The sequence below is a fragment of the Brassica napus genome, chromosome A9, assembly GCF_020379485.1.
Source record: "Brassica napus cultivar Da-Ae chromosome A9, Da-Ae, whole genome shotgun sequence".
Classification (NCBI taxonomy): domain Eukaryota; kingdom Viridiplantae; phylum Streptophyta; class Magnoliopsida; order Brassicales; family Brassicaceae; genus Brassica; species Brassica napus.
The window spans coordinates 32,346,390-32,371,930 of NC_063442.1; the positions used below are offsets into that span (position 1 = coordinate 32,346,390).

General features: G+C 32.4%; 3 protein-coding genes, 2 long non-coding RNA genes and 2 pseudogenes across 6 annotated transcripts; 6 read left to right on the forward strand and 1 right to left on the reverse strand.

The window, feature by feature from the left end:
• The first annotated feature begins 1,037 nt into the window (after positions 1-1,037).
• On the forward strand, positions 1,038-5,299 carry LOC111209577 (putative F-box protein At1g57580). Its single transcript, XM_022709556.2, has one exon. The coding sequence runs from the start codon at positions 2,619-2,621 to the stop codon at positions 3,753-3,755; it is 1,137 nt and encodes a 378-aa protein (XP_022565277.2). The 5' UTR covers positions 1,038-2,618; the 3' UTR covers positions 3,756-5,299.
• Positions 4,564-5,654, forward strand: LOC125578176 (annotated as a pseudogene).
• A 2,565-nt stretch (positions 5,655-8,219) lies between these two features.
• Positions 8,220-9,907, reverse strand: LOC106444548. The gene is made up of 3 exons (XR_007316507.1): positions 8,638-9,907; positions 8,507-8,548; positions 8,220-8,425 (listed from the first exon to the last, which is right to left on the reverse strand). It is a non-coding gene; the product is annotated as an uncharacterized LOC106444548 (long non-coding RNA).
• A 748-nt stretch (positions 9,908-10,655) lies between these two features.
• Positions 10,656-13,932, forward strand: LOC111209578 (annotated as a pseudogene).
• A 191-nt stretch (positions 13,933-14,123) lies between these two features.
• Positions 14,124-16,914, forward strand: LOC106378812 (protein JINGUBANG). The gene has a single exon (XM_013818879.3). It carries the CDS (start codon positions 14,383-14,385, stop codon positions 15,769-15,771), a length of 1,389 nt encoding a protein of 462 aa, XP_013674333.3. The 5' UTR covers positions 14,124-14,382; the 3' UTR covers positions 15,772-16,914.
• Positions 16,915-19,209: 2,295 nt separating this feature from the next.
• On the forward strand, positions 19,210-20,807 carry LOC125578408. Its single transcript, XR_007316508.1, has 2 exons — positions 19,210-19,866; positions 20,462-20,807. It is a non-coding gene; the product is annotated as an uncharacterized LOC125578408 (long non-coding RNA).
• A 2,410-nt stretch (positions 20,808-23,217) lies between these two features.
• LOC111209580 (major pollen allergen Ole e 10-like) lies at positions 23,218-24,117 on the forward strand. Of its 2 annotated transcripts, none has more exons than XM_022709564.2 (2): positions 23,218-23,308; positions 23,591-24,117. In XM_022709564.2, the coding sequence occupies exon 2, from the start codon at positions 23,593-23,595 to the stop codon at positions 23,950-23,952; it is 360 nt and encodes a 119-aa protein (XP_022565285.2). In that variant the 5' UTR covers positions 23,218-23,308; positions 23,591-23,592; the 3' UTR covers positions 23,953-24,117. The 2 variants fall into 2 exon arrangements, with proteins under 2 accessions (XP_022565285.2, XP_022565288.2); XM_022709567.2 differs by having other exon boundaries at positions 23,230-23,308; positions 23,557-24,117.
• The last annotated feature ends 1,424 nt before the right edge of the window (positions 24,118-25,541 follow it).

Genomic DNA, 25,541 nt, shown 5'->3' on the forward strand with positions numbered 1-25,541 from the left:
GGGGCACGCACCAAGATGAAGACCACCGGAGATGACACACGACGAATCTGAATAGTCTTACAAACACGCCGATGGAGAAGACCCACACCACACCTACTGAGCGTTGGACAACCTGAACCGCCCTACGACGAGACACCACGCGTAGGGAAAGCTCACGCGCCGCCGAACATCTCCACAGGGACAACGAGAAGAGACGGGAGACAGGTAGACGAGCAGATCCCGAGTGGAGAAGCCACCCCTCCAGAGCACGCGCTACGAATCATTGGGATTTGTTGTAGATCTAAGAATGAAAATCGACCACCAACAGATCCCAACCCCAAAATCCGACCCTTACCACCAGCCACCGCTACACCTACCTCGCATCTTCACCAGGAAATCAAGACGGCCGTCGGCTTCAGCCTAGGTTCCTCCACCGACGAAGCTCGAGACCCAGGGACATACACATATCGGAGGCAGCCAGAGGAAGTCATAAGAGCAAAAGAGAAAAGGGTGATAAGGGGAGAGGAGCCCTCCGGCAACGTCAAACGGACAGCCGTGCCGGAGGCAAACTGAGGTTACGACTTCTTTGAGAGCAAGGGTTAGAGAGATAAGGTTAGAGAGATCGAGCGGAGAAAATGATTTAAAATACAAACAGTTAAGAGAATTCAGGGATACATACTAAGACTATAGGAGAATATACCCGAGGATATCTAATCTAATAACAGAATACTAGACTCTGACTCACGCACCAGCGCGGTTATAAATTTTTGGTTTTTGGTTATTTATCTACCAAATGATGTATTTATAATATTTGATGTATTATATTCACCAAGTAAATAATTTTTTGGCATCTTAAACCATTTATTTATGACGAATATTCTATATCATATAAAAAATATAACAAACATACGTAATTAGAGAATTGTAAACAATATATAAAAATAATGGTTATTAATGTAAAATATGAAGAAATATTATATTATGACTTAGTATGACAGAAAAGATTATAAATTAGTTATACATGTTTAAAGAAAATACAATGATTTTTAAACTTCTATGAAAAATTTAACATATAAAAAAGGGCGATGAATTAGTCATGAAATTGTAAATAATTTCATAATTTTATTAATAATAAATTATTTATAGTCTTTGTTTTTCGTCAAGATAATTATTAAATGTCCATAACATTAATATGTTAAAAGACCATATTATGAAAGCCCATGTTGTAACCGTTTTTTTCCGGGAAGTGTAACAAAAAAAATTACATTTAACTCTTCAATTTGTTTAAGTTCTTTGTCGGTAAAAGATTTAAAAAATCTTTCTATATTTTTCAATGTTCAATTTCAAGATTATTATGCGAAAATCATACACAAATATAAGCAATTGGTTGGAATCTCTCCCTGTTCGAAACTACGCTAGGCGTTAGTCGGGGGTAACTCCGGACCTAGCGAGTTACCGAAAAATCGGGGATTAAACGAGATATACGCGGGGAGTAATTTTAATTATTATTTTAAATTTTAAATACATATATCTATATATATATATGAAGTTAGGGAAAGATACAAGTAAAAGTAAAGTAGCCCCGTGGTAAATAGGCAGGCGTTAGTGTATTTGCACCTGGGATCGAAGCCCATAAGGTGCTTTTTGGATATTTTTGTGCGTTTTTTAAGTGAATGGCATAATTGTAATAAAGTCATCTTCTTCCTTGCGTTTTATTTAGGTTTTCTGCAAAAATATTTCCGCCGCCTTCAACAAAGATTTGTCAAAAACCACAAATTTTATAAGCTTTTCTTGTTGTTTATGCATCAAACTCATAGATCTACCTTCCAGCATGCGATTTAAACACCTAAAACTTCAAAAAGAATGAACTTTTTGATCAATCCGATTTCTTGGCCGATGATGGTGAAATCGCCACGGTGGATCTCCGACGAGCGTATCGGCGCCGCGTAATCGGGCTCCGCGGACGCGTTTTCGAACAGAGGAATCTATATATCCTTATATTCTTATTTTAAATTTATTGTTTCCTATTCTGCAAGCAAATCAATTACCGAATTAATAGATCAATTAGTTGTAATCAAATCTATTCTTATAATTAGTATAATTATGGTTACAGTTTCTATATTTAATAAGTATATTAAATATACGATATTGAAGATATTATGTTTTGATTAATAGAAGATATTATATTTTGAGTTTGTATTTATTGATTTGTTTTTTTATAAAGCTTAAAAAATCAATAGGATGATTAGTTGGTTGATACATCCTATAAAAAAAAAGAAAAACTATAAGTGGTTTGAATATGTACGATGGATCGATGCATGATGTTTATCATCTAATACTTTCCACAAGGACTAAGAAATTAACAAATTCATGTACTAATCGCTTATACTCGAACGCGCACCAAGCGGTAACCGCATGTCGTAGCGTTCACTAAAATTTCCTTTTTGTTATAAATTTTATTTATCAATAAAACAAATATCAAATCTTTCTTTTTAATTACAAGAGATATTTTTACCCAAAAAAAAAAGAGATATTGCAAAATCAATTTCCTTGTTGGGATTTGCTTTGGTCCTATATAAATGCAAACACGGTTAGCAACTTAAAAAGATCATAACACAACCCTAATTAATTATCCTGTAATGGACGGCTTACCTGGACATCTCCTAAACGAGGTTCTCTTCAAGACAGATCTCAGAGCTCTGGCTATGTTGTGTTGCACAAATATATCACTCCAGTCCCATATACACGACCCTTCTTTTGTATCTGAATACCGTTCTCAGATCAGATCCAGTTTGCTTTATATCTCCTCTTATGGCTCAACTTATCTATGCTGCCACCACCCTCACGGCGGTTCTAGGTCACTCACAATCATAGATGCATGTCATATTTTGGGATATTGCTCAGGCCTTCTTCTACTTTTCATTAATGATCGTCTATGCGTGACCAACCCCCTTACCAAGAAGTTTCGGTTCTTGACTTCGTTTGATCCTTGTCCTCGAAGATTTGTTTGTCAAGACAGTAGAAACCAACTAGGGCTCGCGGTTAATCAGATTGATCGAACCACACAGAATTTCAAAGTTGTGTTCATATTCGAGTTGGCAAAAACCGATGTAACTAGGTATGGTTTCGATATTCACGCTAAAGACTCATGGACATGTTCAAAAACGACAATTACTTGCCACACAAGCAATCCTGATGACCGTATGAAGAACCCTGTTTACATGAACGGGTCTCTTCACTGGCTAAGAAACGACGGAAGCATCATAGCTTTCAACCCCGAAACAGAGCAAGCACGGCTGATCCAGGCTGACTTCCCCCGGGGATTGACTTCGAGAGCGCTCTTTGCACCCGGAGTTAATAGCTTGACTTTGGTATCAGCCAATGAGGAAGTCATTTACTTTTATGCACTCAAGAACATTCTCAGTGATCCCAAGTGGGTCCTCGAGAAGCAGATCCAGAACGGAGTGATTGACAAAAATGTAGTTACTTGGTACGTAGAAGCTTACAACGGAAAGTGTGTAGTGTTACGAACTTGTTATGATGGAGTAGTTCATGTGTACGACTTGAGTGCTAGCAAGTGGGCAGTCATGGGTTCGGTTCCAATTTGGTACGATGCAAATCTAAATTTTTTTCTGTTCACACCTTCACCTTATTCTGTGGTAGGACTTGATGATATATTGGCTCGTGGTGATAGACGCATCTCCTCTCTAAGATCGATTATTACACTGGTTGATAGAAGCTCACCAGAAAATCAACTTAAAGAAAATGTCGGTTGAAGAGAAGAAGAAGAGGTGAAATTACATCTGGGAATGTTATTTGAATGAGCAAAATACCAACAACAAAAGAAGAGTGGTGTAGACACATTCGTATTTTGTGAGGAACATGCGTCTTTTGGTGATTTGGTTAATGGAACATGGTACTGTTTTATGTTTTCTTCTCTCTTTTCTTTCACTATATATGTGATTTTGTTTTGTGTAGTTGTTTAAAATTTGAAAGTTTTTATTTCACTAGTTTTTGAATCATTCAACCAACCAAAAACTCCAGCATAATGATAGCCGACGGTTGTTCAATTTTTCAACACATAAAGTGGTCTAAATGGTATTTTCATAATCTGTGTTTCTCTTGCCATGGCAATGTATAATTCTTTTTAACATTAATAAACTGTGATCTGCCATTTGGTTGATCCCACAAATATAATTATAATCTGTCATGTAATTCAAATCAAACATGATAAACTCTGAATAGACAACAAAACAAAACATACATGTGCAAAAATAGTTGAAACATTTTTCGGAAATAAACTCTAATCTTTGATATCTTTCGTTCATCGTCTTCCAAGCAGTTCCATCTCTTCAATGATTTGCAGGAATACCCTTCAAGTGAACCATGTTGATAACCAGAGGAGTCAAAGTCAAGCTTCATCATTCTGAGAATTTGGACGCATCGAATTGCTTTGGGATAGACGGTGTAGTGTCGTTTGTTGCTTGCCACATGTGCAGTTCGTGTGGGTATGCGAATGAGTGTTTCAAATTCTTTGCTTCTAACAGTTCTTGTTTTTCTGTTTTGTCTCTTGACATCTTTTGAATGTTGAGTTTCAAAGTCATCCACATGATCGATATGGGAAGAACATATAAGTTTGAAATCAACGGTGGAAACTCATGGAGACGTTTGGAAACGACGCTTACGCTTACGTGCCACTCAAGTCTAATGAAACCCCCTGTTTACTTAGACGGGTCTCTTCTCTTCACTGGCTGAGAAAGGACGGTTGTGGCTTTCAATCTCAAGACGGAGCAAGCACGACTTATCCCGGTCAAATTCCCCCTGGAACTGAGTTCAAAAACGCTCTTTGCTGCTGGCGATAATAGCATAACTTTGATATCGGCAACGGAGAAAGTCGTTTACTTTTATGCCCTTACGAATATCCTCAGTGATCGTCGACCCAAGTGGATCCTCCTGAAGCAAATCCACAACGGAGTGATGGACAAAAAGAAGCTTTATTATTGGAACGTTCTGACTTACAACGGCAAGTGTTTAGTGTTGAGTGTGTGTAGTAGAGATTACAACCAGTACAGGTCCTGAGGTTTACAAGGTCCCGTACGAAATTAAAAAAATTAATATTTTTTTTGGTTAAAACAATTACATTTTTCTAAAAGAATTAGGGCAAATTTTATTTTGACTTTAATATATGTATTTTATGTTAATTTAATTGACTTACTTATGTAAAATTTATTAATTTGACATGTTCTGATATTTTCTAACTAAATGTGAAAAATATATAGTTTTATAAGTATAGAATTCAACTAAAAAAATTTGACCTGAAAATGAGGCCCCATCCCAATGTTTCATGGGTGTGTGCTCAAGCCCGTCACTGATTACAACCGACTGGTTAATGTGTACCACTTGAGTGCTAACAAGTGGGTAGCCATGGGTTTGGTTCCGGGATGGTGCGATGCAAATCAGGATTTTTTTTTTAGTTTACACGGTCTGTGTCTTCTGTAGTGAGACTTGATCAGATATTGGCTTGTGGTAATCGACGCATCTCCTCTCTAAGCTCGATTATAGCACTGATTGATGGAAGCTCATCAGAAGAAGTTGAAAATCAACTTAAGAAAAGATCGGCTGAACACAACTTTTTGTATGAGCAAAGTACCAACAGGAAAAAAAGACTGGTTTAAACAAATTCGTTCCAGAGTGAGCAACATGTTGTGTTTTTTTGGTGATTTGATTAATGAACATGGTACTGTTTAATGTTCTACTCTCTCTTTTTAGCAATGTTATAATGTTTGGTAATAAAATTTAAAACTTATCATTACTCAGTTTGCTTAAAATCACTCAAACAAAAACTTCAACATAAAATAGCAAACACATGTTCAACTTTTCAATATGTAAAAAGTAGTCCAAAACATCTTTTCATAATATATGTTTCTTATGCTAGTTATAATTTCTTTTATTACATTGACTTAAAAGGATGGGGAAGATAAAAATCAAGAAGATTTTTTTTTCTTTTTTTCCAGTTATGTTGTTAGAACAGAATGGAACATACACCACTAAATAGTGATTGTAAAGTTCTCCTAGCCAAAATATCAGCACAATATTGGTTACCAGACCGATTGATATCTACAAGAACCTAAGGGCAACATTATCGCGGGTTGATAGGCCCGTCCCTTACTGATATATGGTCCAAAAATAAATCAAAATCCAATATAAACTGAGAAAACGGGCCTTAACTAAGGGGCATTTGGGCTGGTCCGTAAGGCGACGTGGAGGAAGGTGATTGGACGATGATATCGAAGTCGCGAAACACATTTCTCTTCGCCTCTCGTCTGTTTCATTTTCTCTTCGCCTCTCGTCTGTTTCATTTTTACGTTGTAATTTGTTTCCACTTTGTAATTTTCTTTTCATATCTTATCAATATAAATGTTTAATGTTTGTTTCAACTCTTATCTTTTATGTGTTATTATTAATTTTAAAAAAAAAATACCTAAGAGACTTCTAAAAGTCCCTCCAATAATCTTATTTTTTTAATCCTTAACCAATGCCCCTTAAGCTAACTATATTAATATAATAACCTAAGGACTTAAATTTTGTCCTAGGGATAATGTTGCCCTAAGGGAGAACATATTTTTCCAACACTCGATCATGTATATGAAGTGGTAGAACTTGATCAGAGTGTATATTTTATCGTTACTCCATTCAACATAACAATAACCAACGCATTGTTCAATTTTTCAACATATAAAAGTGGTCCAAATCGTATTTTTCATAATGCGTTTCTTCTGCTAGCTATAAGAATGTATAATTATTCCTTTTATTAGTTTAAATTAATGTGAAATTACGTTACTTGGGTTGAAACTCATTCATCCGTTATATTATTGAGCATCTTTTTTTTTGAACAATGTGCATCTTTCTATTTAATTCACATCTCTACGAGAAAGCTTTTCACATAGGCATTCTATGAGTAAGAGCACTACTCACTAGAAGTAGAGCATCATTAGAACAACATCAACGCATGAATTCTTATAAGGAGGTTACTAACACCAAAATATTATTAGTTTAAAATATTATAAGTGAATTATTAAATTTTAATTAAAATTAAATAGTTAAACTAATTAAATTCTGCCACGTGGAGAAATGAGTTCTTATAAGTATGCTGCAAACACTTATTAATTAAGATTTTATGGGTATTTTCTCTCCTAATTTTAATTTTGTATTTTTCTTATTTTTCTAAATCATTAGATATTCATTACAACTCCCCGTTGGAGAAGAAGACCTTAGAGTATTTCCAATTCATCTCTATTTTTATCTCTCTTTTTTTGAACAATCTTTATTTTTACTTCTATAATAGCATTTAGAGGTTAAATCACTCCAAAATCTTTATTTTTGTCTCTAAAATATAAATTGTTATTTTTCTCTATTTATAGAGGAAGAAATAACATTCTTCTATATTTTGTTTTATATTTGTAGATCTTTATTTTTAAAGTAACATATTGGAACAAAACTCATCTCTATGATAAAGTTCTTTTATTTTATAGGTAAAAATAAGAAAATACATTGAAGATTGTCTGTGGTTAGGTACCCTCTTAAATCTTTCATCATTATATTTGTTACTATTTAGTTGTAGATTTTTAAAAATAAATGACAACAGCAAAAATGAACTAATAATACAGTGACACATTTAAAATAAGTCTTCAATTTTGTCAAAAGTCTATTTCTTCAAGGATCGTCTCTCTTTATCCTCTACATTTTCTCTTTTTCATTATTGTAATTGTTAGAAACTTGTTGAGAATTCCATGCCGCGGATGTTCTAAGAGCATCATTAGGACATCTGCAACGGCAATCTCTTGAGACGTTTCTGAACTAACAAAAATTAATTAAAAAAGGAAAGTGAAGAAAGAAAACGTACAGGTGGAGGCAAGAGACAAGAAACGATTCTTTAAGACCATACTCTTTCTGACATTTGAGAGATTACGTTAAATACTTGTCATGTATTCAGTGGTTTAGTTGGTTTTTTATACTTTCTAATTCAATTATTATTTTCTTTATTTTTCTAAGAAACTTTGATAGTCTTTAGCCAAGAGCATGATTATCCCTATAACCCCATAAGGGTTTCTTGATCACTTTTTTAGTATTAAATGTGGGTTAAGAATTTAGTTAAGAAACAACTAATTTTTTGTCCTCCATTCATAGTTTCTTAACTTAAGGGTTTTTAAAAAAAAAAAGAGTGTGTGATGACTAAAAAGAGAGAGAAAATGGATGACTTTAGTTTAGTGAATAAACATAAATATAACAGAACAACAACAACAAGAAGACACAACATAAACATAACAGAACATTAACTCCATTACAGAATCAATAGATAGAACAACCTAAACAGAGCTTACTTGCTTGCAACAACCGGAGGAACCACCCAAGTGTTTGCCCGGAAGCCATAAGGAAGGTTGCCAAACTGAAACAGAACAACAAATTATTATACTATGAAGCCTCCTTAATAACATAACACAACACAAGCAGAAATGGCTTTACGTACTTTATTATGCTCAATGAAAGCTTTCATAAGAGCGTCATAAGCCTGCAGACACAATCACAACCACACCAGAGATCACAAAACAGAACTGAAAAGATAAAAAGGTGAAACCTTTATCAACAACTGTAACTTACAGCATCAAAAGGCCTGCTTATATAGCTCAACTAAAGAATGACAAAGAAGCTGCTGTTTCTCAGCTGGGTAAGAAACTGTTCTTGATGCAACAACCGTGATAGGCTTCCCACTTGAAACTTTGATCTGCAAAATGGTATATCAAATCAGTCCTAAGTTTTTCTCGGAAGCAAACAACTAAGAAAGAGTCCTTACATCGATTTGAAAGAGATCATCTAATCCTTTATCTTCAATTGATGGACGAACAAACCTTCTGATATCTGCAAGATTCAAGAAACGTTAATCAGTACGCGAGATTAGACTCAGAACGCGACGAGGTAGCGAGAAGGAAACTCACATTGGATCGGAGGAGTAAGGTGGGAGAAGGAGAAGAATTCGTAAAACTGTCCGAGACGAGTCGGTGGGCACATGTTGATTCGCCCTTGTCTCCGCCTTCTGCAACCTGAGAAGCCTCACATCCGCCGCCACGGCCGTTGCCCACGACGAGTTTCTTCTCTGATTCCTTGAGCTTAGGGCTGAGAACGGAATCTGAATCGCCGGCTTCCTTATGTCCAGATTCCTTGGGAGACAAGCGAGACACCGGTGGTTTCGACGAACCGTTTCATCAGATCAGACGGAGAGAACCCTAACCTGAGTTCCCGGCGGCGGAGCTGACAGGACCTTCGACGGAAGGGTGTTGTTGATCCGGCTCGACTGAACCTCGCTGTAGATAGTAGACGGAGAAGACAAGAGAGGAGGAAAGAAAGAAAAGAAAGAGAAAAGAAAAAAAGAAAAAAAAATATCAAATTTCATAGTTGCTGACACGTGGTTTAAGGATCCTTGTTATTATCGGTCTCCAAAATCATGTATTAAGGATCGCTTATTAGCTTTTTATTTAGTTTTGATTTAAATAAATGACTTATTTTGTTTAAAACCCTTCTTTAGAAACTGCAATAATCATGCTCTAAAGATGCTCTTAGTGGTCAATTTCTCAATACTGAGTCTCTCATATAATTATATTAATAATTTGGTTGAATAATTAAATTTATAATGTAAAATAAAAGCATGTGAATTAGAAGAAGACACATGGCTCCATAGTTTCTTTAGAACAATAGAAAGTACCTTCATTTAGAGACGATTCTTTCTATCTAACGTCATTTTCTCTTACTGTTTAATTGTTCTATACTTTTTCTAGCTAGAGACTCTTCTATAGAAGCACCGATGCGGGTGCTCTAAGGGCCTGACTGGTTTAACCGCAGCGGTTGCGGTTGCGGTTGCGGGAGTTTGCGGATGCGGGTGGTTGCGGTTTCTAGCGGTTTTAAGAGATTTGTACGACTGGTTATGCGGTTAGAAATTTGTGCGTTTGCGGGATACTTATGACTGGTTAACTACCAAATGCAGCAGCAGTTAAATAATAAATTAACAATATTTACATTTTATACAATTATAAAAATATCAAAAATAATAATATTATAATAAATATAAAATTTATATTTAGAAAGTTATAGTTTAAATTTTTTAAAAATATAGAAAATATTTTTATTTTAAAGTTTTATAATATTAATTAAAATTTAATTGATATATTTTAGCATTTTTATAATTTCAGTTTAATTTTTTTATTGAATTTTTTTATTTTTGTATTTATATTGTTTTGGAAAAAAAATAATTTTTTTTATCCTCCCGCAAACGCCCGCAACCGCAAACGCTAGCTGGAACCAGCTTTTGAATTTATGAGGTTCAGAGCGATTTGGAGCGATTTGGAGCGGTTTAGAGCGGTTTGAGCGATTGTTGCAAAACGCCAGCAACCGCTACCAACCGCAAAAGCTGCGTTTGCGGGTGGTAGCGGGAAAACCAGTCATACCCTAAGTGTAATTCTCTAAAAATATCTTATTGATAAATAATAATTAAAAATTAAATGAATATCTCAGGATGTGAACTTTAACTCAATAGTATTTCATTTTTTCTAAATACTTATTTAGTTTTTAATTATTATTTATCGCTAAACTGTTTTTTTTTAACTTTACTTAAATTCTATGGATGGACATGCTTTAATATCTCAAAAGTAAATACATTAGTTAAACATTAGGCAAAGAATTGATGGAATTTTTGACGGACAATAAGAACTGACGAAAAATTAATATTATTCTACTAAAATATTCATCTGAAAATCATAATTTTCCATGGATGATATAAATTAGTTTTGCAAATGATTTTTCTTGTCTTCACAACTAACTCATTCGTAGAATAGACTGTTTGAAATGATCGTCTCCTGCCTTTCATGAACATTCAAGAATATTAAGAGGAAGCATGGAGGTTTAAAACAATACACAACCAGAAGCAAATCAACAAGCCACTAGCACAAATATGACACTGGTTGTTAGATACCAAAGAATATTATTCTTGGTATCTAACAATGGTAATAAGATATACGATATCAGAACAATCTTAATTAGGATTGATCATCTTACCAAAACTTGTAAGATACAAAGTAGTTGAGTATGTCCTCTATCAACAACCACCTAATCAAATCATCGTGATGGTATATGAGTATGAGTCTGAGAAAAAGCAACTACAATCATAAACAGATAACTACATCACTCGGATTCAAAGGAACATAATGGCAATCTTAACATCGGAGAATATATTTAGAACTTTTTTTGAAGAAAATATAAAGAAAACCAGTGGAGAATATGTTACTTTATTTTCTAAGAAAGTCAAATTTGGAGAAAAAAAAGTTCAACATTAGAAATGCTCTAAATAAATTTATGGTCAGATCAAATCTATCAAAATTTAATTAAATCTGTCAAAATTAAGTAAATTGGTGGTCAAAGAATCTAACAAAACCCAATTATCTCTATCAAAACTAAATAAATCAGTGGTCAAAGAAAAATAAACCTAGAAATCTTGTATAAGCCTGTAAAAATTAAGTAAGTATGTGGCCGAAGAAACTAAATATAACAAATTTCTATTAAATCTATGGAAGTTAAATAAATTTGGTCAAAGTGAAAATTTTCTTACAAAAATCTATTGAGCTTATAATTAATTAAGTATATAAATAATTAAATAAATATGTTACCAAAGAGAAATAAATTTATTTTTATGGATATATAAAACATGTACTAAATAAGTTTGTCTGAAGGCAAAATAATTATTATTTTTATTTTTTCCTGCTCAGTTGAAAAATATAGTAATGACATTTTCATAAGTACTGTTTTTGATAATAAATGACTTAAATGAAAATAAGTATGAAATTTAAACTAGTTTTAAAACAAAATTAGAGTTAAATTTATAAATAAGAGTCAAATTAACTTTTTCTTTTTTAATAAACAGACTATTAGATCTTTTCCTTTTTATACTTAAATTATAAATTTGCAAATCAAATTTCTTCTTGGAATTTGCGTAGGTACTATATATAAATACAAACACAAACACTCAAAAACCAAAAAAAACGAACACACCTAGCATAATATAACAAAACGCCAATTAATTTCTCCGATAATGGACAGCTTGCCTGGCCATCTCTTCAACAAGGTTCTTTTCAAGACTGATCTCAGAGCGCTGGCTATGTTGTGTTGCGCAAATACATCACTCCAATCGCATATACAAAACCCTTCTTTTGTATCTGAAATCCAGTTTGCTTCATATCTCCACTTATGGCTCACCTTACCTAGTCTACCACCACCCACACGGCGGTTCTAGGTCACATAAAAACAAAAACAGCTTAATGGAGTGTCATATTTTTGGATGCTGCTCAGGCCTTCTTCTTCTTTTCATTGATGATCGTCTATGCGTGACAAATCCCATTAGGAAGAAGTTTCGATTCTTGACTCGTCGGGACAAGAGAAAGCAGCTAGGGCTCGCGGTTAATCAGCTTGATCGAACCACACAGAATTTCAAAGTTGTGTACATATTCGAGATGGCAAAAACCGATGAAACGATGTATGGTTTCGAGATTAATGCCGGAGACTCATGGACATGTTCAAAAACGACACTTACTTGCCACACAAGCAATCTTGATGACCGTATGAAGAACCCTGTTTACTTGGAGGGTTTCTTCACTGACTAAGAAATGACGGAAGCATCATATCTTTCAACCCCGAAACAGAGAAAGCACGGCTGATCAAGATTGACTTCCCACAGGGATTGACTTCGAGAACCCTCTTTGCACCCGGAGTTAATAGCTTGACTTTGGTATCAGCCAATGAGGAAGTCATTTACTTTTATGCACTCAAGAACATTCTCAGTGATTCCAAGTGGGTCCTCGAGAAGCAGATCCAGAACGGAGTGATTGACAAAAATATAGTTAGCTGGTACGTAGAAGCTTATAACGGCAAGTGTTTAGTGTTACGAACTTGGTATGATGGAGTAGTTCATGTGTACGACTTGAGTGGGTAGTCATGGGTTCGGTTCCAACGTGGTGCGATGCAAATCGAGATTTTTTTCTATTCACGCCGTCGTCGTTTTCTGTGGTAGGACTTGATGAGATATTGGCTTGTGGTGACTCTCTAAGATTGATTATGGGACTTGTTGATGGAAGCTCATCAGAAAAAGGTGGAGAAGCAACTTGTTGATGGAAGCTCGTCAGAAGAGATGAGATTACTTTTGAGGATGTTATTTGTATGAGCAAAATACCAACAACAAACGAAGAGTGTAGTGGACACATTCGTATTAAGCGAGGAACATGCATGTGTCTTTTGGTTGATGAACATGGCTGTTTTATGTTTTCTTCTCTCTTTTTTCATTAACCGAATTATGTTTGTGTGCTTGTTTAAATTGAAAGCTGAATGACTGAAAATCTCAAAAAGTTTTACAAAAATAATTAACTAATATAAATTGATATAATCTACTTACTTATCATCAATTGATTTTATATTGAGTTAAAATTTCACTAATTCTAATTAAATTTCACTTAGTATAGAATCAATGAATGAAAATCTTATATTGGTAATTGAAAAACAATTAACTAATATATACAGAAATAATGTCATTCCACTTATTACCATTTAGTTTTAGATTAGAAATCTATTATAAATCCGAATTTAATATTAATAAGGTGCTCATAGTCACCAAAACAATGAAAAAACTTAACTAAAAATAATTTTTAACAATATTCTTCTAACTATAAAACTATCAATATTATTTAACTATATACATTAATAGGAAAATAAACTAAAAATGACATGTCTTAATCAATATTCTTCTAACTATAAAACTATCAATATTATTTAACTATATACATTAATAGGAAAATAAACTAAAAATGCCATGTCTTAATCAACAGTTTAGGTGGTTTATATTCTGGGCTGACCCCAACCAAAAAACTTCAACATAACAATACACAACAGTTGTTCAAATTTTCAACATATAAAAGTTGTCCTAATGTGTTTTCATAATGAATGCTTCTTATGCTAGTTAGTTATAACAGTGTATAAAATTCCTTTGATTAGTTTTATTAAAATGATAATGGAGAATATAAAAATCAAGAAGATCGCAATGATGATGCAATTCCTTTTGCTATGAGATATATTTAACAAATTTAGATAGAAGATAGATATATAAACTATTCTTCTTATTCTTCTTCTCTTCCTGACAACAATTATTTGTATTCATCTCTAAAAAAAATCTATGGAGGGTTCTTCCGATTTAAACGGTTGTGATTTTGTATGAACTATATATAGAACACACAACTATCCATAAATTCAAGATAGGCACCATCATCTCCAATCTTTTGTTTCTTCTTTCTTCAAGCCTGATAATTTGTTCTTGAAATGCCTTCAAGCAAAGACCCCAACAGCCAGAAATTTACAAAACTAAAGAAAGTAGAAACTGATCCAGACCCCGACCTTTACGACATAACATACGTCGATGTAACTCCCTCTGAAAGCTGCTCTTCTCCATTGGCCAAATCACCATGGTCCGTACAAGTCGATCCCAACCTCATAGAACCGCCACGTTCTTCTGCGTCAAAATCCACGGCGTCGCACGCCAAAGAACCAAAGAAATATTCTCCCAACATTCTCATGGGATCCCTGGTCCGCGAAGAAGGCCATATCTATTCTTTAGCCACCTCTGGCGATTTACTCTTCACAGGATCCGACTCCAAGAACATTAGGGTTTGGAAAAACCACATCGAGTTCTCCACGTTCAAATCCAACAGCGGGTTGGTTAAAGCTATTGTTCTTGCAGCGGACAAGATATTCACCGGACATCAAGACGGGAAGATCCGCGTTTGGAAAGTCTCGTCTAAAGACTCGAGCGTGTTCCGTCGCGTTGGCACCATGCCGCTTATCCGAGACTACATCAAAAACTCCATAGCCTCTTCCTCTTACTTAGGTTTCATGAGACGGAACCGAACCAGCACAAGCGCGCAAGGGTTCCGACATCTTGACGCCATCTCGTGTCTAGCGTTGAGCGAAGACAGGAGGCTGTTGTACTCGGGGTCGTGGGATAAAACGTTTAAAGTGTGGAGAGTCTCTGACCTGAGATGCTTGGAGTCGGTGAACGCGCATGATGACGCGGTGAACGCGGTCGTGGCCGGTTTTGACGGTTTGGTTTTCTCCGGTTCAGCGGATGGTTCGGTTAAGGTGTGGAGGAGAGAGGACCAAGCCAAGGAGACGAGACATTTCTTCTCCGAGACGTTATTGAAACAAGACTGCGCAGTGACGGCGATAGCGGTTGATCAGAGCGGGATGTTAATTTACTGCGGTTCATCTGACGGAACCGTTAACTTTTGGGAACGGGATACTAATATGAAAAACGGCGGCGTTTTGAAAGGGCATAAACTCGCCGTTCTTTGTCTCTTCGCGGCGGGGAATTTGTTGTTCAGTGGTTCTGCTGATCTCGGGATTCGCGTTTGGAGGAGACCTGAACGCGGTGGTGGTGGCGGCGGCAGAGGTGGAGAGCACGCGTGTGTTTCGGTTTTGACAGGACATGCAGGTCCGGTGAAGTGTTTGGCGGTGGAGAGAGATCAAGAGTCTGTTTCGGGTGAGAGACGGTGGATTGTGTACAGTGGGAGTTTAGATAGGTCGGTGAAGATGTGGCGTGTTTCGGAGAATTCTCCGCCGTTGGAATTTATGACAGATTCGTCTGGTGGTTCTTCTAGGTTAACGGTGGCTCCTAGCTTCTCGGCTCAAGGGAGAATTAGCCACAATAAATAGTTATATAATTTTGTACGCAAGCGAAAAAACACTAACTTATTTAAATGTTTATTATGTAAAAGAGATTGATCCAAGAAAAAAAAAGATTGATCCAAACAGTTTATAAGACCATGATCAACGAAAGTATACGGTTTCATAATTTTTAACTAAAAAAAATATTTCATAAATAAAAGATATAAAAAACGCATTTTAATAGAAAAATGCCAAATCATGATCTAAGAATCTCAAATAGATCTCTTTCATTAATCATGTTCTAACACTGTTCTATAATATGTTTTATAAGGTCATATATTCGGCGGATATACTCTGTTCAGACAAAAAATTACTGAAATTATAATATTCAGTTAACTATACGGTTATTCTCAATTTTAAATCAACTTTGGTTTAGCTCAGACAAATTAAAAAGATGACAGAGAAACTCTTTTTTATATAGGTCTTCGAGTATGATTAATTGGGATTCTTAAAGTGGATTCTTAGCGAAATATAAGATACCGTCTCTAAATTTTTAACTAAAAAAAGCTAAAACTAATTCTTAGTTTTTTTAATTAAAAGTTAAAAGACGCTTTCTTATATTCCGCTAAGAACCCTACCTTAAAAACGCCCTCCCCCCCCCCTTTCTATTAATCATTATCTTTTACCCACGATCTTGATAGGTCTTTAACCACTAAAATAATCTGAAACGACGAAAAAGAGGAAGAGAAATAGAAAGTCTGTCTCTCGTTAGAAACTCATATACAAACTTAATATTCAATGATTCAATTTTTTTTTTGAAGATTGTCGTGAGAAACTTATTTAAAGGCTCTAAAACGGTGCGGGACAAACGGGTTGGATATTGCAGTATGGTTTAACTGTGGTTTGTATAAGAAAAACACATACCGCGGAACAACTACGGATCGTCTCAAATAAATGGTTCAAAACGAAGTATGAATGGTGATATATAAAATGAATAGTATAACTGCGGGATATATTTATATTTTCAAACTAAAAATTTAGTGGTACTAATATAATTTTTAAAAATATATTTTATATATTTGAAATGTAAAATTTATCATGCTATTGCGAAATTTTATATCTAATATCTTGTTTTATTTTTAAAATTATAATTGTGTTAGATGTTGTTTAAGCAAAACTAAATAAATTATAATTTTTATTATATTTTTATAGTAAAAATAATTTTTTATAATATTATACACTTTTTTCTTCTTTTTCTGTTCAGCAATAGTATACAACTTCGAATGGCCTCGGATGTTAGTTGCGGAATGAATAGAACGCACGGCGGTAGAGAATATGTGTTACTATTCACTTGTGTTTTTATTAATTTTATAAATAAAATAAATAATAAGAGAGTAGTGCGGGACAGAGTGCGGAAAATTTTTTGTCTCCAACCACACCCATGTTTAACAAGAGATAAATATGGTGTGGTTCAAAGTGAATACTGGTTTTGAAAATATAAATACTTCCCTGAGTTGCACTACTCATTATACTTGTCACTATTCATACTTTGTTTAGAACCATTTATTTTGGACGATCCGCAGTTGTTCCGCAGTATGCGTTTCTCTTATACAAACCGCAGTTAAGCAGTACCGCACTATCCAATCCGTTTGTCTCATACCGCTCAAACCGCTGTTACCATTTGAAGCCTACACTTCTAACCACACCATATTCATCTCTTGTTAAACACAGGTGTGGTTGAAGACCAAAACTTTCCCACACTCTGTCCCGCACTACTCTTTTATTATTTATTTATTTATAAAACTAATAGAAACACAAGTGAATGGTAAAACACATTCTCTATCATCGTGTGTTCTTCTCATCCCGCAACTAACATTCGAGGCCAAAGTCTCTAACTAGTAATGATGCTCATTTTGATGTAGTCATGGTTCGTATTTAACCGGAATTTTGTAAAATATATACTTGTTGGCACGATTTTGACTTAAATCAATCACTGTGTTCTTGCATTTCTCACGTTCGAATTTTTTTCTTCCATATACATATTTTTTTATCTTTTTTTATTTTTAACATCATTTCATTAGTTGGGCAACTATTGGGTATAAATCATAAAGCTCAATGGGGAAAACAAGTTATAAGAACATCTATGTTGATAGATTTCAAGATAACCACTTAGGGCCTGTCCAATGGTTGCTATCAAATTTTTAAAATTTTCCTGATGTAAATTAAAATTAGTTTGAATTTTATTCCAATGGTTCCATCCTTTTTCCCACAAAATAGAACATTTCAAGTATATTCTATTATTAATAGTTGTTATTAATTCTAATAATGCTATGTATTTTAAAAACTTATAAATTTCACTCATTATAATTTATATTTCATCAAAATATTTATTTTGTACATATTTAGTTTCTAAAAGAATAGACATTGATTTATATGAACATGTAATTGTATTAATGAAAATATTATTAATTTTAATAAAGTAAATAAATATGTAATCTTTAAATATAAAATAAAATTATATAAAATTTTAAGGGCAACCTATAAATAAAAAGTTCAATAGTAAAAATGAGGTTGTGAATAGTATTCTTTCAAATTTGAAGAGAAACTATTCATATTCTGATTTTTTTGTTTTCTCAAAATGATGTATTATTGGAGAAATTCACAACAACGTTTTATTTGAAAAAATCTCAAAAATGGTGAGACTCATATATCATGTATTTTCTAATGATTTCTTAAAAAAAAAATTAATATTTAAATATTGAAAAACTCATTTAGAGAAACTATCTTAATAGATTTCTAAGGGATAAAACAAATTAAAATATTAAAAGTGAAGAAAGAAAAAAGAGGTAAGTCTGTCCTAGTAGAGATTTTAATTTTCGTTAAGATATTGGTTTTACTTTTCAATTTACTACTTGGTAATGTTTATTTATAAAATGAATTGTCAATTTACTTTTCTTTTCTATTCAATAACACTTTTACTAATTTTCTTCACGAAGATCATGTACTTCGATTGCATAGTAATAGAAGTGTTGTTATAATTAAAAAAAAACACTTTTAAGCTATTAAAGTATATATCTGAAAAACGTTTTTTTTTTAAACTAGTATCTGAGAAACTTAAGTGAGTTTGTATAAGCTAAATGATGCTCTAAGGTCTTTCCTTTGCAGCACGATCCGTGCAACTGATCCATTGCCATTCCTTAAAATATCGATTTAGAAATTATTTGGTTTTCTACATCACATAAGATAAAACATTTGTATGAAATGTATGAAAGTATTATCAGTTAAATAAAGCAAAAAGTATATAATAGACTGCATCAAACGCTTTTAGAAGAAAATCAACATGGAACTATGGAAGTTTTAGTCAAAGAATATTAAATATACGCTTACGGTATTTTTGACGAGTATGTGTAAATTTTCCTATGTTTAGAACTTATCTCGATATAAACAATTTGTCTTTATAAGTTCTCAAAAAAAAAAAAAAACCTGGCTTTATATGGACCATTGAAATACGCATACATTGTTCTAAAAATTTTATATTTGAGATAACATGATTTTTATGTTAAAAATAGAGAGGTAACATAATTTCTAAATATTATTGAATATTGAGAAAATTGCCAAAACGGAACAAAAATTTAGCACTGTTGTCCCTTTGGTATAAAATCACCATTAAATTGTCCCTATGGTATAATATTTTTCATAATCCCAAAATTAACCCTGAGTTAATAAAATTAAACACAATTTAAAAATTAAAATGAATTTTAAAAAGTTTAATAAAAAATAAACAAACGTTTTAGAAAGGCAAAATAAATTAAAATAAAAATAAAAGAAAAAGGTTCAAAAACCAGTAACCTAACTGTTTGTTTCTCTGCCTCTCTCTCTCTCTATCTAGACGAACAAGAAGGAGATTCTGTGTCTTCTCCAGTGAAATCAACGACGAGTCTACCAACCGATGAAATCGAACTTTCCACCGTGGGTTTGATCGAATCTCTCCCCTTCGTCTTACTCCACTTCTCTCGCTCCACGAACAAGAAAGCGATTTCAGAGCTTCTCTAGATGATTGGTGAAATAGACTCTCTCTTCCGGCGGAAGCCCTTCATCTTGTTCTCTCCGCCTCTCTCTTTATCCGACATCGCTAGCCGTGAGGTAAAGTTAAAACTTTCTTCTTCCTATTTCTCTTTCGTTATTTGAGTCGGGCCTGCTGCTTATCTCGCATCTGGTTTTAGCAACCAGTCCTTTAGTTATCGGCTTATTGCAGACAACATAGTTTTTAGTATTTTGTGTACTTGAAGCTTGAACTAAGTACTGTCCTTTAATGGATTATTGGTTTGGCTATGGTATTTCTTTCAGTTTATTCAAGTTTCTGCACGTTTTGTGAAGAAGTGATGTTGATTCCTAATTATTTTTGTTTGTGCTCTTTGTTTAATATGTTGTTCTTTTTTTCTTCACGTAGTAATATCGCAATATTTTAAAGATGATGTCTGCATAAATTATACAGTATATAGGTGTTAGAAAACATAGGATACTGGGTACGTATGGCTTTGATTATGCTTGTACTAAATATTGAATGGAAGAAACTCATTATTTTGGTTTCTCAAAACGTGAAAATTTTCTCTTGATCTCAGTTACACACATAACACTGGAAAAATAGAAGCTTATCTCGTACAATCAAGTGCTTCCCTCATAACCTTTTAATGTTTTATGCCAAAGGAATTGAGTTGGTTCTTGTTATGGTTAGCAGGGAGATGATTTTTGAACAGATGCTTTGTCTTTGGAAGTGATGTGGGCTGATCAAGATGCTATTAGAGCTGGAGTTGGGAAGTAGCCGTGGAGAAGAATCAGGCAGCTAGCACTTCCCACGGATGATCTGTTGCTCTGTACGATCGCGGCGTTGGTATAGGAAACTGATCATACAAAAATACAGTAGTATGAAGAATATTGCGGAAGAGAATAATAGCATGGCTGGTCAGCTTGATGTCTGGACGCTTCTTGATGATGCGCATCACTTTGTCGTGAGACTGTTTTTTTTCCCACAATTGTATTATGGATAATATAAGTTCAATTGTAGCTATTCCATTTCTCGCTTCCACATTTTAGCACCAACGAAAAAGGCTCTTTTATTTGATCATCAAAGTTGAAAACATCTCAATCAACACCTAAAAAGAAACTAGCAAACACATTGATTATTGGTAGAACAAGAGTTTGTGATTTAAAAAAAAAAACTATGAAAAAAACATGGTTTAATGAAGACAAAAAGTTAGAATCGATGTTTTGATATTTTTAACAAGGTAAATCGAGTTTCTCATGTTTTAGGGAGTTAGAATATTTTCTTAACTGAAATTTCCATAATTTTCGCCAAAATCAGATTTTCTTATCCGTAGAAGGCGCTCTCTACAAGCGTAGAACCAAGACAAAAAACTCATAAGAGATTCTACTTTATATAGCCGTTTGAGTAGTTTTTAGATTTCGCATTCCTACTATTAATTACAGAATACCTTGTAAAAGTAGAAATTGCATTCAACAAAAAAGTAGCTAACTTTACAATTAGTAGAATTCGCATTTTACATATTTAGAGGTTTAAGAAAAAGTAGATTGTTCATTCTAAAAAAAGTAGATGTACTTGTTTAATCTGGAATTCAATTTCTACTATCCCATTTTCCGTAGAAGTCGAAATCTACTTTAGTAGAACGTAATTTAATATTTTAATTTATCAAGTTTTTCAACAAAAAAAATATACCAAATTGTGAATATGGATGTTTTATCAATTGTTTCTATTTTTTATAATTTTTTTGATTCATAAAACTATTTATTTCATTAAGTTTAAGAAATGAAAAGGGTAAAAAGGACAAAAAATGGACAAAAATGGATTTATACCATAGGGACAACCATACTATTTTTTTGTTCCGTTTTAGCAATTTTCCCTTGAATATTTCGCTATATGAAATGCAAAGTACAAACAATGATGATGTATTCTTACAAGTATATATTTTCTAAACCTTTTAATTTTGGGAATTTACCGCATTTCTTAATTATACCATATTTGACATGGATATTTAATCATTCATCAGCATGGGGTAATGTTGATAGAATGGTCGCATATATTGGTTTCAACGAGAAGGAAAGGTCTATATACACCAACAATATTTCTTAAATCAAAATTATTTGCAGAAGCATTGTCAAGTGCATTTTGGAGTTTCATACAAGAGATGATAGCCATAAAAAGTATGTCAAAGAGGGACATAACAGATTTCATCTGTTAGCCTACAAGACTTTCTTATGGAAAGCATGGTTACTCTCTACTCTTTCATCGAAATTATTTCCAACTTCCTGTATTTGGATCAATGGTTGTATTGAATTGTGTTTGTATCTTGTAAAATGCTTATGATATCAATATATTATTATTTTGTTGAAAAACAAAACTGTGGGATACCCAATTCCCCTATAATACAATGTTATAGGCTGAATCAATGTGGAAAGCATGTATTTAAAGACTGAAGCACATATTATATCATCTCAAGGTATGTACTTGGACATGCAAGAAACATATAGTTTGGAAATTAAATAATAAAACCCCTTTTGTAAAATACCCATTTATGATATAATTGAGTTAACTATAAATGTTAAAATATAATTGCTACATAGGTTAATAAATTTTATGTTAATAAAAATAGTTTAGTTTCAATTTATATCTGATTACATTTTGACATTAATATGTTATAGTTAAGCATAGTACTATTATAATTTTAACGTAGATATTCATTTAGTTCTGTTTATAATCATACAATAGGTTTAAGCCTGTTAAGAAAGTTAAATTTATAATTTTCAGAATAAGTTTTAATGGATCATGATTAAAATGAATTGAATTAGTAGTTACATAAGCTTAGGTCTAAAAACTAAAAAAATAATATGCCACTAATAAAAACTAAATTTCTTTCGAGAAGTATGGACATTTTAGGTCAATTGAGTTTTTCATTAAAATAAAAAAAATAAGAATGATGGTGTTTTAATAGTGCAGATTTTGGAACTAAATAGTGCAGATTTTGGAACTAACTTTACAAGCATAACCGGATGAGTAAAACTAAGTGTGTGCTAGAGTTTTCACAAGCCTAATGGATTGGGTAAAAATCTAATCTGACGTGAAGTGAAGTAAATATTATATTTTATATGGAGAAAAGTCACCATATTTTGCAAGTCCATAAGCCTAAATAAAATGAAAGAGTTGTCTTTAAACAAGGAAAAATCATTAAGATTAATTTACGACTAAATTTAATCTATTTGGTAACAAATAGTTTAAGCTAAGAAAACTTAATGACTAAGTTATCTTAGTGGTTAAGATAAATTAATTTGGTGACACATGGTAAAGCTAAGTACACTTGGTTAATTAACCAAAGTAAACTTAGTGACAAATGGCTAAAGCTTATTAAACTTTTTGACAAATGTCCAAGTTACTTTATAAGTAGCTTTCAGCTTTGTGAAATTTTCATATATATATATATATACATATTTTATTTTCTATTAAAGATATAACAATCTATACTCATACATAATAATCTTACAAAAGTTTCATCAATACCTCAAGTTTTTTAAAGTAAGTCTCAAAAATATAGTGTGAATAATAAGTTCAGATGTTCGGTTTTTGGTGTAACAAAACAATTTCATGTGGTTTTTTCCTGAAACTCAAAAATCATACGAAAACCTTCTCACCTACGGACGATTTATTAAATTAAGAAAATAATCAAATATTGACTCCATGTGTTCGTCTATTTTCTTATTTTTTTCAAAAATGCTACCGCATAATACTTTTTCATCCCATTTTGTTTTTTGATTTCATTCAAGATTCTCGCGTCTAACATATATCATCTACAAGCAGACATGGTGGCAACAACAATGTCTTTATCATTGACAGTGCTCTTCTTCTTCCTCCTCATATCAACAGTATCCATGGCCCAAAGAAATGTATGGTGTGTGGCGAATTCTGATGCGACAGCTGAACAACTACAAGATACTATAGATTGGTGTTGCAGCGACTCAGGAGGTTTTCGCGATTGTACACCGATCCAACCAGGTGGAGTCTGCTACGAACCAAACACTCTCAGAGATCATGCGTCGTTTGTGATGAACTTGTATTACCAGAACGAAGGTTCCACCAAGGCGCAATGCGATTTCAGTGGTACTGGCACTGAAGTTCATGACGACCCAAGCCATGGCCCGTGTATTTATGTGCATTATTAACAACATATATATATATGTATGTATGCCGTGTCATGCTTACTATTTCGGGAGTTCAAGCTAATATTCTGATGATATGATATTTTACTAGTTGATGTCCCGCACCTTGTGCGGATTATTATATCTATACATCTAACAATTTTTAATTCTAAAATTTATTTTTATAAAGTAATAATAATTAAATTAGATATAAATTTTAAATTATTATAAATTATAAAATTTTAATCATATTGGTAATCAATGTATTAAATTGTATTATTTTGTTTCATATTTTTATTTATGTGATGTAGATTTTGGATCAAAATCTTTTTTATAGTAATAACTAAATTAAGAAATTTTGTATGTGAAATTAACACATATTGTATTTGGACTGAAAACCAAATCATGTGGTACTAAAAGGATTATAAAAAATCACAAATATAAAACAGTAACAAATAGAAATAGTTTAGGATCGTTCAATCTGGTAAAACCAAACCATTAAAAATCAAACCAAACCGAAATAGTGAAGATAGTTTAGATTAGGAAGTACCGAGGATGTTATTTTAAAAAACAGCAGTATATGAATATTGATCAGTATATTAAGGGATCAAACCAAATAAACAAAAGAAAATGATTAATTTGGATATATCAGTATACTTATAAATAAATTTTATAATAATCTGTATTTGATCAATATTTTCAGTAAACATCAGAGAAATTGACTATAATATTAGTCATTAAAATTATAAAATAAAAAAAAAGTAATGATGATATTATCGGTAGATATTGTTAATATATCTTTATTAATTCCTAAATATCATAAAAATTATATATTAAAATATATTAAAAAAAAATATTAGTATATATATATTGGTAACATAGGTTACTGTTTATTAATTATTTTAAATATCATGATAAATATATAGATATAAAAATAAAAAAATAAATAATAATATTAATTAAACAGATGATTTATCCTAAAATTATGGAAAAGATGAAAAATAAGAAAATTAACTAGAAACTGATTAATTTATATATATTAGTATACTAATATATAAATGTTATAATAATCTGTATTTGATCAATATATTTAATAAAAATCAGAGAAATTAGCAATAATATTTGTCACTTAAATTATAAAATGAGAGAAAAGTAATGATGATATTATCAGTATATATTATTAATAGCTATTTATTAATTAAATTTCCTAAATATCATGTTTATCATATATTAAAATATATTTTTAAAAAATATTAGTATATATATATATATATCGGTAAAATAGGTTCATGTTTATCATGATTTTAAATATCATGATAAATATATAGATATCAAAAAAAATATTAATTAAACTAATAATTTATACTAAAATCATGGAAAAGATGATAAGTAAGCAAATTAACTAAAATCATGGAGAAGATGACAAATAAGCCAAATCACTTCATAAATAATATTATAGATTTTATTTAAATTAATATATAAAATATAGTTTTATAAATGTCAAAATTATTTAATAAAATTATAATTAACATAAAAGTAAAATATATTATGTATTATTTTCATGAGGAGATACAACTGTATGTTATACCAAAACAATATTCTTAAACTGAATT